The sequence below is a fragment of the Dryobates pubescens genome, chromosome 27, assembly GCF_014839835.1.
Source record: "Dryobates pubescens isolate bDryPub1 chromosome 27, bDryPub1.pri, whole genome shotgun sequence".
NCBI classification, from domain to species: domain Eukaryota; kingdom Metazoa; phylum Chordata; class Aves; order Piciformes; family Picidae; genus Dryobates; species Dryobates pubescens.
In genome coordinates, this window is record NC_071638.1 from 6,173,914 (window position 1) to 6,188,991 (window position 15,078).

General features: G+C 38.9%; 1 protein-coding gene across 3 annotated transcripts in view; it reads left to right on the forward strand.

Moving 5' to 3' along the window:
• Positions 1 to 15,078, forward strand: part of PTPRZ1 (protein tyrosine phosphatase receptor type Z1) — a 153,854-nt gene that overhangs the window by 122,378 nt on the left and 16,398 nt on the right. For 2 of the 3 annotated variants that reach the window (XM_054173920.1, XM_054173918.1), the window contains 7 exons: positions 2,895 to 2,986; positions 6,895 to 6,980; positions 9,345 to 9,365; positions 9,552 to 9,648; positions 11,068 to 11,150; positions 11,919 to 12,053; positions 13,855 to 13,989. In XM_054173920.1, coding sequence (XP_054029895.1) covers positions 2,895 to 2,986; positions 6,895 to 6,980; positions 9,345 to 9,365; positions 9,552 to 9,648; positions 11,068 to 11,150; positions 11,919 to 12,053; positions 13,855 to 13,989 — 649 coding nt within the window. The remainder of the gene's footprint in view (positions 1 to 2,894; positions 2,987 to 6,894; positions 6,981 to 9,344; positions 9,366 to 9,551; positions 9,649 to 11,067; positions 11,151 to 11,918; positions 12,054 to 13,854; positions 13,990 to 15,078) is intronic. The other variant, XM_054173917.1, reaches the window with a different exon arrangement.

Genomic DNA, 15,078 nt, shown 5'->3' on the forward strand with positions numbered 1-15,078 from the left:
AAAGTGTGTTCAAAGAAGTGCAGTCTCTAAATTAAAAATAACAGTTTTAGGTTGAAGATCTAAACGCTGTGATGAAGGGTGTAAATTAAATAATCAGGTTAACATTGAGTGATGGGACCTTTGTCTGGAAGTTTGAAATAGTCATCACTTTTTTCATTAACAACAAGTGATAATGAGACATGGTTATTAGCATTAGCTTTAGTCATGAAGGCTTTCACTGCTGATGCAGAAGCAGATGGAGTGCCTATTTGTGAGTCTTATTACAGGTTAAGTCAACTGCCACGAATTTGTCTCACAAATGTGCTAAGGGTGTAATTTATTTTCAACCACAATTAAATTGTTAAAGATTAGAGATAGAGTGGCTCAGTGAGGGCTAGTGAATGTATGGCATATTGCAAGGATATTCAAAGTAGTGCTTTATATGTGAAAGCCATGATGGTAATTAAATTCTTTTTAGCTCAGTCTCCTCTCAAGCAAGGAGGTAGCAAAACTCCATCCATTAACTTTATTTACACTCATTGTTCATAAGCAGTAGGCAGTAGAGGAAGGACCTTTTTTTTTTTTTTATTTAGAGCTTAGTGTCAGGCTGGTTGACATGTTTGGGGTGGTACTGTTTTTAATAAACACAGTGCATCAGCGTGCTCTGTGCCCAGCAGGCAGTAGCACTTTCCAAAAGTGTTTAATGGCTTGAAGTATTTTGGTACTTGCCAACCTCTCTGAGATACTTCACATGCAGTCCTAAGAGTAATGTTGAGACAGCCTCTCTCACCTCAGAAGCCAGGAACTATCAAGTGGTCAAGTTAGAGCCTCTAGAGAGGGGAAGCACATTCTGAACATGTTCTTGGTCTGTGCCCAAAATTGCCATTCCTAAGTAAAACTAACTACATAACAGATAGCCTTACTCCAAACATGTCATGCAAAGCCAAAGCTCTTCTGTGAACACCGCAAATAGGCTTTTAGAGAATATAGTAGAATAGAACAGAAATAGAAATAGAAATAGAAATAGAAATAGAATAGAATAGAATAGAATAGAATAGAATAGAATAGAATAGAATAGAATAGAATAGAACCAGGTTGGAAGAGACCTTCATGATCATCGAGTCCAACCTATCATCCAACACTATCTAATCAACTAAACCATGGCACCAAGCACCCCATCAAGTCTCTTCCTAAGCACCTCCAGGGATGGTGACACCACCACCTCCCTGGGCAGCCCATTCCAATGGGCAATCACTCTTTCTGTGAAAAACTTCTTCCTAATATCCAGCCTAAACCTCCCCTGGTGCAGCTTGAGACTGTGTCCTCTTGTTCTGGTGCTGGTTGCCTGGGAGAAAAGACCAACCCCCACCTGGCTACAACCTCCCTTCAGGTAGTTGTAGACAGCAATAAGGTCTCCCCTGAGCCTTCTTTTCTCCAGGCTCAGCAACCCCAGCTCCCTCAGCCTCTCCTCACAGGGCTTGTGTTCCAAACCCCTCCCCAGCTTTGTTGCCCTTCTCTGGACACGTTCTATCTGGACTCCAAATTGAACAATCATGTGAATCACCAGAACTATTTTACATGCCGCAGTCTTCCCTTCAATGTAGCTGTCCACTTGTCCTTTTGTTTTAAGAGAATCTGCATTGTACACAGACAGAAAATTCCCAACACATTCTGAAAGTGGGGGCTTCATTCAAGTAAGCTTACCAAAGTCTTCAAGATCTGCATTAATGGTTCTGGAAAGCATGACAACATCCAAATATTCCCTAGTTTACCAAGTAGCTTCAAAATGTCTTATTTGATTATAGCAATTATATGAGGTGCAGCAATTCAGGAACAATACAGAAGAACTTAAAATAGCAGTGATTGCCCAAAGGAGCAAATGGTCACACAATAGTTTCAGCCAACAGCTTTGAAGAAGCAAAATCTTGTAATGGAAAAATGATGAATATTTTCCTGATGCATATATTTCCTTTTCAATGTAATGATTAGTAAATAATATTTCAAATAGATTAAGTGACCCAAAGTGAAGATTGTTATTAGCATATCTAATCATATGGAGATTTTTTTAATTAAGGAGGCTTTGCAATGCTTACAGCAGCAGTTGGTTGTTTAGTCGCTTTAATAGCTTAGACTCTTAACAGATGCTACTCTTATTATCCTCACATCTGGATTACAGCACAGCTACAAATAACGTGGGTCATAGGTAAGGTTGAGTCCATTTGCATTCATGTTTCAATGCTTTTGCAACAAAGTTAGCATCTCCTGGAATTACAAATTCCCCTATTCCTGTCTGTCAACTTCAGGAAGTCCTCCTTGGTTAAGATGTCCCTAGGTGCTGTGATTACATTATGAAACAAATTGTTTATCCCTCATCATAGTAGTTTCAGAGTCACTATTTTGTCCATTACAGAGCATATTGTCTTTTACTGCATTTACTGCCTGCAGTAGGGTCTGTCAATGAATTGCCAGGACTGATCTTGTACACTGCTCCAACTTCAGGCTAGTTTAGTCACATGAAAGGGGGCAGTAATTATGGCTGTGAATATGAATAAGAAAGGAAGATAATGGCATTTTTTTTTACACTTGGAATTGTTGTGCAGCATCTACAATAGCTCCTGATGCTGAGTTCCTATTTCAGCTTTCAGTATGTCTGGTGTGTGCTCTGTCTTCTGCCTGTGGTATAGGTAAAGATGCATGAACTATGTATTAGGCTGAGTTGATGTAGTATCTTCAGTTTGCATGCATACTTTGGAGCTGTGTTGGGGAATATTTCTATTATGCAGTAGTATCAACACTCTATGAAAACTGGGTTTCAAAGCAGTGGGGGTTTTTCTTGCTGAATAATGCCAGAATGTCAAAAGATCTCAGATAATATTTTTTTTTTCCAATATTTATTTCTGTTTCTTCCCCTCTAGGAAATGTTTCCAGACTGCTCACTTTTATTTAGAAGACAATACATCACCTCGAGTGATTTCTGCTCCCCCAGCTCCAATCTTCCCTGTCTCAGGTATTTTTTGTCAATTGTTCTGTGGATTGATGTTAGCTATTGGAAGCTGCTGCTGCTTTGTATGTGTCTGTATGAATTCCTCACATACTTCTGTAACTTCTGTACAAGAGAGGTTTATGCTCTCATGTACTAACAAACGTATGTACACTTGATGTAAGCAGACGCTGGTGTTACTAATATTCTTTCCTGTAGGTAACATAGAAGATAAGTCCTCACCTTACAGGGTTGCCTTGAAGATAAATTGTGCTTTCTGGCTGTTAGGGATGTAGCCTCCTGGGCTGGTAGTGTAGCCATCTGAGCCATATTAAAAAGCTTTAGTCCAGTGTTGCAAAACAGAGGATTACACCAGCAACATATTCTGCTGTATTTCTGGTTTCATTACATTTGTCACCTCTGTGTGGAACATGACCTATTCTTTTTACCAGCAGGACCAATATATGCCTCATCTATCTGCCTTTTATTTGCAATAACAAACTTTTCTTTAAGTTGCAGATTTTTACTAGCATAATTACTATTGGTAAAGCGCTCTGTGATCTTCTCAAAAAAAAAAAAGAAAGAAAGAAGGAAAAAAGAGATATTATTAGCACCTTCTGGTTCAATGTCGACCACAATTATTTGGATAACCATTGGTTTTCTTTCCTCCTCAAAGAGTATCAGAGGAGCATGTGTAGTACTCCCAGCTTTCTCAATCCAAGTAGAATGGAAAGTATTTTAAATAGATTACTTCTACAGCAGATCATTTTCACCAATGAGAAAAGGATACCTTTGTTCCACAAGTAATAACAAACTGCTCTTGCACAGCAGGGGAAAAGGCTCCCCTGGAACGGGCGAAGGAAGCAACCTCAGTCCTCGTGTAGATAACTAGGGAACACATTTAATTAAACAAATCCTAAATACTAGACTCTGTGATAACTGAATTGTAGGCATCTTTAAATGCTTCTTATATAGATTGCTATTGGGTTTTTTCTAATCTTTAATAGGCTGGGTTATTGCCTGATTATACATGAATGTCCGGTGGCAATGGCTCTTATCCTGTGTCATTGACTATATTACAGTACAACAATATCATTTTCTTGCCGTTTTTCCTGACCATCTCTCCTCAAAGAAATAGTGTTCTCCGTTGTCATAAGATAATTGCACTTACAGCTATTCCAAGTGCTTAAAAATGTGTGGTTTGGTGCTAGAGGTTTTCTTTTGAAATGCTGATAAATACTCACTTAAATTGAAAAGTATTTCTAAGTGACTGAAAGATGCATAAAATAGTGCCTGGAAAGAGCTGCAAGCACTGAGGAGATATTTTTGGTTTATCTCATGTGCCACAGACCCTGTTTCAAATGAACAAGTTGTTTTTCTTGTTTCAAAATTTATGGAATTTATTAACATTCAGAGAACATCCTTTTTATGTTATGCATATCAGAAGACATACAAATCTTCCGGGATTCATTACAGAAGGAAATGCACTCGCAGATGCACTTACGTTACCTGTGCATCTCTCTCCAACACCTCAGATTTCATCTCAAGCTAGATTATCTCATGACTTTTATCATCAAAGTGCTAAGGCTTTAAGAAAACAATTTTCCCTCTCATGGACACAGGCAAAACAAATTATTTGTGCTTGCCCAGACTGCCAAGCCTTTGCCCCCTCAACTCAAACAGGGACTAACCCACGTGAGAATAGTGTTTTCCATTGTCATAAGATGATTGCACTTACAGCTATTCCAAGTGCTTAAAAATGTGTGGTTTGGTGCTAGAGGCTTTCTTTTGAAATGCTGATAAATGCTTACTTAAATTGAAAAGTATTTCTAAGTGCCTGAAAGATACATAAAATAGTGCCTGGAAAGAGCTGCAAGCACCGAGGAAATGTTTTTAGTTTATCTCGTGTGCAACAGGAAGCAAGTGAACAGTTTTTGTGTTTTCTATTGCATAAGTGTTTCAGCACTGGAATTTTAGAACAATTGAGAGTAGCTGTGATACAGCACTGACACAGAGTGCAGGGCAGGAAGAGCATTTTGTAACAGCTAAGTTTAATTTTTATTGTAACTGTGACTAAAAGCTCACTCCACATATCTCCTTATATATTAAGTTTTTCCCTGATGAATTTTCATTGGTGGAGATAGTAGAATTGCAGTTGTTCACAGAAAAAAAAAGCCCTGGCACTTCACAGCATGATTCAAAGATGCATTCAGAACAAGTAATGAATTACAAGATAATATTAGGATCCCCTCTCTGCCTTTAAGTAGTTTCAAGTGATAGCTGCCATCCAAGTGTAAAATAGGTTCCTGGAGTCAAAAGTGCATTGGGAGGTTAGCAAGGAAATAAAACTCTATGCCAGTCCTGAGATCTTTCTCCCTCACTGTCCTAGCTCTTAGGGGCACTTGCTTTCCCTTCTGGTTTTGTTTGCATATCTTTTAGAATAAACACTTTATGCCAAGTTTCATCTCCAAAGTATGAAGATAGTGTTACACATTTCTTCAGCTTCTCATAGTCACGACTAGATAAATTCACTTTTTATATTCAGATCTGTTCATCTAAGTGGAAGACCAGACGGATCTCAATACAAATCATCAAGGTCTTAATAACTGAAAGCTAAAACTATTAGGTGGCCCAATGTTATTGAGGTAAATTGCAGATCCTTATTCAATCTTTTTGACCTTTCTTTTTCATACGACAGAGTGATGAAATTAGGAATCGTGAAATAAACATACTTTTAATCCATGAAAGGCTTAAAAAAAAACCCCACCAAAACAACAGAATTATTCCTTGGATCAAAAATTAGCAGAAATAATGTCAACCTTTAGCAGGTAATTAACAGAAGAGATTACTTTCTTTACACAGCATATTTGCAAGAAGGAGAAGAATTGAAGTCCCAAAGGTTTTCTATATGATGCCTAATGAACGTTCTACAGAAGTGTGGGGGGTTTGTTTGGTTGGCTTTGGGTTTGGTTTTGGTTTGGGGTTTGGTTTTGTATTCGTATCAAGTCAAAAAATAAAGTATATTTCAGTTGTCCTGAAATATAAATATCAGGTGGAAACTTCAAACTCACTCTCAGGAATCAGAAGTTGCATGAATCACACATATTGCTTGAGAATGTAGTGGTGGCTATCTACAAAGGATTAAATTTCTCACTTAAAGCATGAAGAATAAAGCCTGATGTGGAAATTTGCAGTCAGTATTTCCAGATCAGACATACGATTGTTATCAGTACGTCATCATGGAATCCTGGGGAGAATAAGGGAGGAAAATTCCCTGCTGGAAGTGCTCACTAATGCAGTAGGGGCAAAACAGGGGCAAAAAAGGGGAAAAAAAATTAAAAAAGGAAAAAAAGTTGTTGTTTCCTTTGGATACCAAACACAGAGCACATCAGTCAATATTGTGCTGCTGACATAATGCTACTTACTTGAGCAGGCTTGGGACTATGCAGCTAGCCCATGTACTGTATCAGAGCCACAGTGCAACACTAAGCAGCCTAGAGCACCCAGGCAACTCTGCCTGATCATTGATTCTTTATCAGTATTATTCAGAGCTCTGCTCCAACCCTCTTCTTTTGAATATCTTGTCGCAAACTGCTAATCCTCCTTTTTCCCCATGACTTCACAGGGAGTTTCGAGTGCTCTTCAATTCACAGGCAAGCTCAGCGTGTTGCAGACAAAGCAAAACCTAGCAAGGCATTTTCTCTATTTCCTTTCCAAACAGTCATTTAGAAATTTGTAAGTGTTAGCTGTTTGTTTTAGAAATGTTAATGACCTTAAAGGATGCTTTTATTGTTGTGGGAGTTGTATATCCAAAGTTCTTGCCAAAGATTTCATTTCAGGATGTTGTGTGGATTGCCTACATAGAAACTTCTTTGTGTATCTCTCTGGCTTTTTATTCTTCATAAATATATTTTTTGTCTTTTCCCACCCCTAAGATGATGTTGGAGCAATTCCAATAAAGCATTTTCCAAAACATGTTGCAGATTTACATGCAAGTAATGGTTTTTCTGAAGAATTTGAGGTATGACTTTATGATGTCATCTTTCTTCTTAGTATATACAAATAATGTTTAGTTTAAATGCCTGGAAACAAAGAACTGGACAATGCATTCTGACTTGGGGACCAATTTCACCAGTTCTTGTAAATATGAGTACCGTGAGCCCTGTAAAGGCTGTTTGTGCATAAAGACTAGGGAGCTGTATGAAAGCAAACAGGACTGGGATGCAAATAGGAATGTTTATCACTGTGATGAAACACTAAGTGATTGTGTGAGTAAACTTTGCAAAGATAATGCAGTCTCTGTGGTTTATCAGATGCAGACATAGACTTAAAGCTTTTCCAACACTAATGTGAGTTGAATTTTGCAGAAGCTACCCCACATTTGTTTTTTCCTTTTAGAGAGAAAAAACAAAGCAGATGATCCTTGAGATCTTTTCCAACCTTACTGATTCTGTGAATCTATGAAGTAATAACACGTCAAGATCTCTGATTAACAGGGGAGCTAATGTAGTCTTCATATGTTGTAGTGCAAGCTTGACAGTTCCTTTCCTAAAGTATATGGTTCAGAAGCAGCCTTTCAAATTTTTGGAGCATATGCTCTCAGGATACAATGTTTACTGTCACCACGGTGTAACTAATGAAGTGTATTGGTTTTCCCATTCGTGTGCATTAGAAGCAACTTAAAAACTAGGTATGGTCTAACTTAAGTCACATAAAATGAACATTATTAACTCAAACTCTGGAATTAAACGTGCCCTGAAAAATTTTTGACAAGTAATTTGCAACAAAATCAGCCACTTGAGATGGAAAGGAGTTTTAAAACTGTTATCTATTAGTCTAAATTATTATTCTAATATTCCTCCTGCAAAGCCAACAGTACTGAAAATCAATTTTAAAGAAATAAGTAAATCATGGGTTTGCATCTTTGGGGTTTGTTCTTGATTCCCTAGCCAGTATATGGTGTTGTAGTGGACCAAAAATTCTATGTCATTCACTTTCATCCTCTTCTCCAATTCATTTAACATTCAGAATACTCACCTGGTTGCAGGACCAAACTTGTAAATACTTGTGAATGTCCAGTACGTGCTCACATTATGCATGTGCACATGCACTGGCAGGGCTGGGCTCCAGCTCGGCAACTGTTAGTAAGAGCAGATGTTGAAGGACTCTGCGTAAATGCAGTAACAACAAAGTTCTTTCACCTTCGCTGGGGATGGCGATATAGAAATCAAAGTGTTTATCCAAAATTGTTCTTTTCCTGAAATAGTTCTCCTAAATTACAGCCATGATCCAAAGAGTGAGCAAGTACACTACATCTTGCTGAGCTATACCTGTACCATCTGAAATATTTCGTGCTTGGTTTTAACTATTACCAAAAACTCGGTGTCCTCATCATTTCTCGGAGATCCCTTTTGGCTTTACAGATTACCCAGAATTAGTGTCCTGGCCTTACCTCTACTGATAAAAGAACTTAAAAGTTATGGGGGAAAAAAAAATAAATATAGTAATTGGCTTTGTGGAGTCAGCAATACTTTTGGAGAGTACAGAGGTGGTTCAGGGCCTTTATTTATATTTCTATAAGCCAGCTCATATTTCAAATCTAACTTTCAGACTGGTAGCCACTTTACACACACACAGAGACATATATATATATATATAAATAAAAATAGCTGAAGATTATTAAAATGAAAACAAACCCTAAAAAGTGCTGAGAAACATTATTATGGTACTTTTAATGATGACAACATATTTCCTACTTAACAATGTGGACCTTATAAATGCTTGAGTTTCCTGTCAGTTAATCAATGAAATGCAACAAAACAACTTTGAGTCTAATAGACCTTTTGCCTGTCTTCTTTAGCCTTTCCCTTGATGAAAACATTGGTGTCATTGCAAAACTGCCAGCAGACTAAGGACTGTAATGCTGTCATTCAGAGTGCCATGAGGCTGGCTGAGCATCACTCTGTCCTGCTCTACTGAAGGTTCTACAGTGAACAAAAAGACAGCAAAAGCATTCCACAGAGAAACTCATGCAGTTATAAGGACCAGAAACAAATTCAATTAGGAGTTAAAAACATAGATAATCTGGCTAAAGTTAAGTCAGTGATGTTGCTTATAAGTATAGGCTTTCTCCAGCCTAAGGTCTAACATTAAAGCTAGGTAAGAAAACTAAACCCAGTATTTTAACAGGAAAATTACCTTTTGTTTCCTTTAAGATTATGTCAAAATATTTAGCATGCTGTTATTATGGAGAGATATATATATATTGCATGACCATAACTGTTTTCCATATAGTAATTGTAACTTATATAAGCACTTTTATCCATTTGTTCTGTGCTGTGGAATTTGATTTTTTTTACTTTTTTTGCATTCATTCCCTCATTAGACACTGAAAGAGTTTTATCAGGTAAGGAATTCTTTCACTGCATTTTATTTTTTTGTTTATTAGCAATGAAGTAGTTATAAAATATCTTAGATAACTGGGCATAAGGTTGTGGTTCTTTTCATGCTGAGTTGTGGTGTTTTAAGACATTTTGTGTATCTTAATGTTTACTAAAGTATGACATACTGGGGTGGTTGTTTTTTTTTTCAGGAAATACAGAGCTGTACTGTAGATCTAGGTATTACATCAGACAGCTCTAATCACCCTGACAACAAGAATAAGAATCGATACATAAACATCGTTGCTTGTAAGTAAATTCATCATTTGGTGTTTTGTTTAAGATATAATTAAAGTATAGGTGCATGTGTTATTAGAGGTAAAAAAATACTGTGAAAGCTCTGGCCACTGTTCAGCAAAATGCTTGGGAAGGACTAGCATGGTTTTCCACATCTCCTCGAGTTAGTCCTCTGGGATTCTGCTGCTGCGACAGGCATGTGTTAGCGAGACATATTTATGGCTTCTGTGATGACCCAAAGGGAGTTAGGGGATTTCATTATAATGCCATTACAAAGACAGAGAAGCTGTTTTTTGATTGCCAAAATTAATCCATCTTTGATCTGGAATAATGATGATTTATCCTCTCTAGGAGCTTCTCAATCCCTGTCATATATGAATACAAATGTACTGGGTTTAAGTTGTATCGTGCCCTGCCACGACATAATTGACCAACTACATTAGCCAGGACACTTTTTCCCATTGCCTCACCCTTCTTGACTAGTTCAGGTTTTGCTTTTCTAAAACACATCTTTTCAGTTTAGTTAATCTCTCTTTCAAGCTATTGCCTCTGGGTTCTTGATTGTTTTGGTGGATTAATACAGTTTTCTTAACTCTCTGTAGCATTTCAACATTGTTCTGGTAACAAGAAGCTCTATGCTGAATATACATTCAGCATCCATTGTTGCTAGAGTTTAATAGAAAAAAAGGCAGCATTAGCCCATCTGATGGAAGGCATTGTAAACCAGCAGCAAGAAATCCCATTCCACCTCCCTGAACATTCCTCCAGAGTGGAGGAAAGTCAGGGATTTTCTTCTGCCACTGTTTGTACCAGATCATACAAAAGGTGCCAACCCAGCAGCTTTGTTGTCAAAGGCCAGTGGTCAAGCATCTTAGGGCAGAGCAAGTAGCAAGAATTGCCTTGTGCTATTGTGCTAAGTCTCCAGTTCATACAATCAATGCAGGCTACAGGAAGCTTTAGCTCTCCCCAGGACAGCCACTGCTAAAACTCCAGCTGACCAGCTTCTCCAAGGTCCCTTCACTCCCTAGGCTTCGTTGTCTTTAATTTTGAATGACTTCCTAAACACTGGTGCCTGCTGTCATTTAAGCAGAGCTCTTGTCAGACACAACACTTTAAGGACTTAAAGAAGACCTGCGCCCCTTCACAAGCAGCAGCTTGAGGATGGGAGTATGTCACAGTGCCTAAAATGGCACAAGGTGCCAGGCAACTCAATTGTGAATCCCTTGAATCCTTGACTTTGTTAGTTTATTTTTCTACACACATGAATTTTCAATCTGATTCATACACTGATCCAAGCACAGGATGCTTCATCTGTGATTGTCACTGTATTAGTCTCAAGTGTTGTAAAAATCCATTGATTTCTTAGAAGAAAAATATCATTCTTGCTGAAAACTATGCTTGTTACGTATTTTCTTCCCTCTTTTACTACAGATGATCACACTAGGGTTAAATTAGCACAGCTTGCAGAAAAGGATGGAAAACTGACTGATTACATTAATGCAAACTATGTTGATGTAAGTGCCTTTTTCTACCTGCCAGCCTATTCATCTGTCAGCCTGATCTGTAAATACTGATGTATGAAGGTAAATGGACTAAAGGGGGAAAAAAGGGAAAGGAAAGGGAAAAAGAGAAAGTAGTAGTACAATATCACAGATTTTGTCAAAGAACCCTTAAATAATCTAAGTTAACCCTACAAAGTTAAACCACAGGTAAAACTCCAATTCTTTCTTGAATCCCTCTTGATATTGTAGCAGCTAAAGCTTAGTGAAGAGCTTTATGAAATAAAAAATGTTCTGAATTATTTCAGAAGCATTTCATATCTGAATGTTTGTTCTTGTATACACTTTTGTACATGATTAATTCTTCTGCCTGAGGTAATCTCATGAGACCAAGATGCAGTTTGGTTGAGAGCCTCACCAAGGCAGCGTTTATTCAGTTTTCATTACCCAGTAATTTACATGTGAATGATCCTGGTTCATTTTTTTAAACCACTATCATAACAGATGTCTCACAATCACTATCATGGCAATATTCTGCTGGAACAGGGGCACTTGAAGGTATAGCCTGTTTGTTAGAATACTAAACATTGACATAACAGTGGTGTTTATGTGTCATCTGGCACCACAGGGATTCTGCAATTTGAGTAGTTATAAATTCAAAAGTGCTTGAAAGCTTTTGAGGTTCTTTAAAAATAGGTACATAAAGTGTCATGTACTCCTCCCAACCTCCTTTTGCTTATGGACTGTGATTTGACAAGTGTCATTTGTTATATTTCAATTTAGGGCTACAACAAGCCAAAAGCCTACATCGCGGCTCAAGGGCCACTAAAATCAACAGCAGAAGATTTCTGGAGAATGATATGGGAACACAACGTAGAAGTTATTGTGATGATAACTAATCTCGTTGAGAAAGGAAGGGTATGAGTGCCTTTGTCTATTACTTGTTTCCTTGATGTTGATAGACCTACCTCTAGCAGATTCCCTTCTCTCTTTTAAAAGCCTAGTTTAGGCAGTTTTTGAGCAAAAAGCAGGAGTTTTAGTATTTGATGCTGCTAGGATTGGCTATAAGAAGCACAACTTTGAGCATTTGTAGCACAGAACTAAAGAAAACATTTAAACTCAACTGTCAACAACAAGTCTTGAAAGAAATGTGTTTTCACAAACAAACCCAAATTGTCTTATACTGAAAAAGGGACTTCCTGCAGGGAGGTCATTTTCCCCCTGTACTTAGCACTGGTTAGGCCACACCTTGCGTACTGTGTCCAGTTCTGGGCCCCTCAGTTTAGGAAAGATGTTGACTTGCTGGAATGTGTCCAGAAAAGGGCAACAAAGCTGGGGAAGGGTTTGGAACACAAGTCCTATAAGGAGAAGCTGAGGGAGCTGGGGTTGCTTAGCCTGGAGAGGAGGAGGCTCAGGGGAGACCTTATTGCTCTCTACAACTACCTGAAGAGAGGTTGTAGCCAGGTGGGGGCTGGTCTCTTCTCCCAGGCAACCAGCACCAGAACAAGAGGACACAGTCTCAAGCCGCACCAGGAGAGGTTTAGGCTGGATGTTAGGAAGAAGTTCTTCATAAGGAGAGTGATTGCCCAGGGATGTGGTGGAGTCACCATCCCTGGAGGTGTTCAGGAGGAGACTGGATGGGGTGCTTGGTGCCATGGTTTAGTTGATTAGATAGTGTTGGATGATAGGTTGGACACAATGATCTCAAAGGTCTCTTCCAACCTGGTCTGGTCTATTCTATTCTATTCTATTCTGGAGTGGACCAATGTTACATTCATTCATACATACATACATACATTACATTCTGCTACCAGTCTGCTCTCTGTCATTCCCTTTCTCAGGGCTGCCTTATACCCTGGAAAGGAGAATGCCATATTTCAGGTGAATTTTTCTGGCTATTCACTGGCTGCTCTCTGTCAACATGTTGTGGGACCCACAGTTTCTTTCCTACAGCATGACTAGATACACTTTTGTCCAGTGAGACACAATAACGTCAAACCCTATCACAGGATGGGTGTTTCTCTGGTTGTGTGATGAGAATATGCATATAGCACAGGGTCACACACTGGCATCAGTGACTAAAATAAATGTAAGTTTTGTCATATGACAAATTAAGCATCTATTAAGCTGTGCAGGCACAGGAAATGCAGACTAGGGCCACTCTGGGAGTACCACTTAATTTGTGATGTCATGCTACAAACATGTACTTTTCTAGTTCTCATAGAGAAGGCTATATGGCTGCCCAGCCAAAATGCTGGACATCATGGCTCTTTACTGTGTATTCTGGTCACACTTAGCATCACTGATAATATACTCTACACATACTATGAAGCAACCAAAAGCCACATACAAATCTCCCCATTTGAATGTAATCCTGCTGATCCCATAGGGTGTCTGTTATTTTCTTTAGATTTTAGAGTGCCCACAGAACGGCAAGTTCCACAACATTAGAGTGCTGTAGCTCTGACTCTCTTTCTACTCTTTCTGAGTATTCCAGATAAAGAGCATCTTTGCACAGCCATCTCTCTTTACAGCACAAGATAAACACACATTATTTGTTCTCCTGTGCTGAAGATCATGTCTACTACAAATTAGGGTACTGACAGTCCCTGTGTGTTTTTCTGGTTGACTGTGTTCTTACATTTGAACATTTCTGCTTACTAGTTTGACATGATGTTTTCTTTCTCTTTTCCTCTGTTTTTTATTCGCTTTCTTACAGAGAAAATGTGACCAGTACTGGCCTGCTGAAGGTAGTGAAGAATATGGAAACTTCTTGGTTACTCAGAAGAGTGTTCACGTACTTGCCTATTACACTGTGAGGAATTTTACTCTTAGAAATACCAAGATCAAAAAGGTTTGTGGCATCCTGAAAACAGAGTCGGGCAAAAGGGAGTGTTAGAAGTTGCTTAAAATATTTTTTTAAGGCAGTTGACAGTTCTTTTCCATTATATATGTAAAGCTGAATCCTGTTGGCCTCAGCCAGCCAAGATGCTTGTCAAGTTACAGTTAATTCAAACAGATCAACAAACTGTGACACTGTCCTGTAGTCCTGGTGCAGTGTAAGACCATCAGGGAAAAAGCAGTGATCGCATTGAAGAGCTCATTTGGAGGGACCTTGAGAGATTGTCTACTCAAACACCCCTGCTACAGCAGGATCACCTAGATTAAGTCACACAGGATGGCATCCAGGTGGATTTTGAATGTCTCCAAAGAAGGAGACTTCACAATCTCTCTGGGCAGCTCATTCCAGTGTTCTGTCACCCTCGCAGTGAAAAGGTTTTCCTTATGTTCACTCCTATGCTCCAGCTTTCACCCATTGTCCCTTGTCCTATCATTGAGCATCTCTGAAAGAAGTCTGGTTCTATCATCCTGACACTCTCCCTACACCTATTTGTAAACATTAATGAGGTAACCTCTCAGTCTCCTCCAAGCTAAAGAGACCTACCTCCCGCAGCCCTTCCTCATAAGGGAAATGTTCCACTCCCTTAATAATCTTTCTGGCTCTGCACTGGACTCTTTTAAGCAGTTCCCTGTCCGTTTTGAACTAAGGAGCCCAGAAATGGACACAATATTCCACATGTGGCCTCACCAGGGCAGAATGGATGTGGAGAACCTCTCTCAACCTTTTAGTCACACCTCTTCTAATAGACCCTGGGATGCCATTGGCCTTCTTGGCCACAAGGGCACATTGCTGGTTCATGGTCATCCTTTTGTCCACCAGGACCCCTAGGTCCCTTTCCCTTACGTTCCTCTCCAACAGGTCTCTTCCCAACTTACACTGGTACATGGGGTTGTTCTTTCCAAGATTCTGAAAGCTTACATTTATTTCAGCCACCTAAATGGTAGACATCTAGTCTCTCAGCCTTCCTCTACAATTATTCCACAACATACAGCCCTTACTGTCAAGTAATTTATTCTTCCTATTTTAAGAACCAATCTTCGA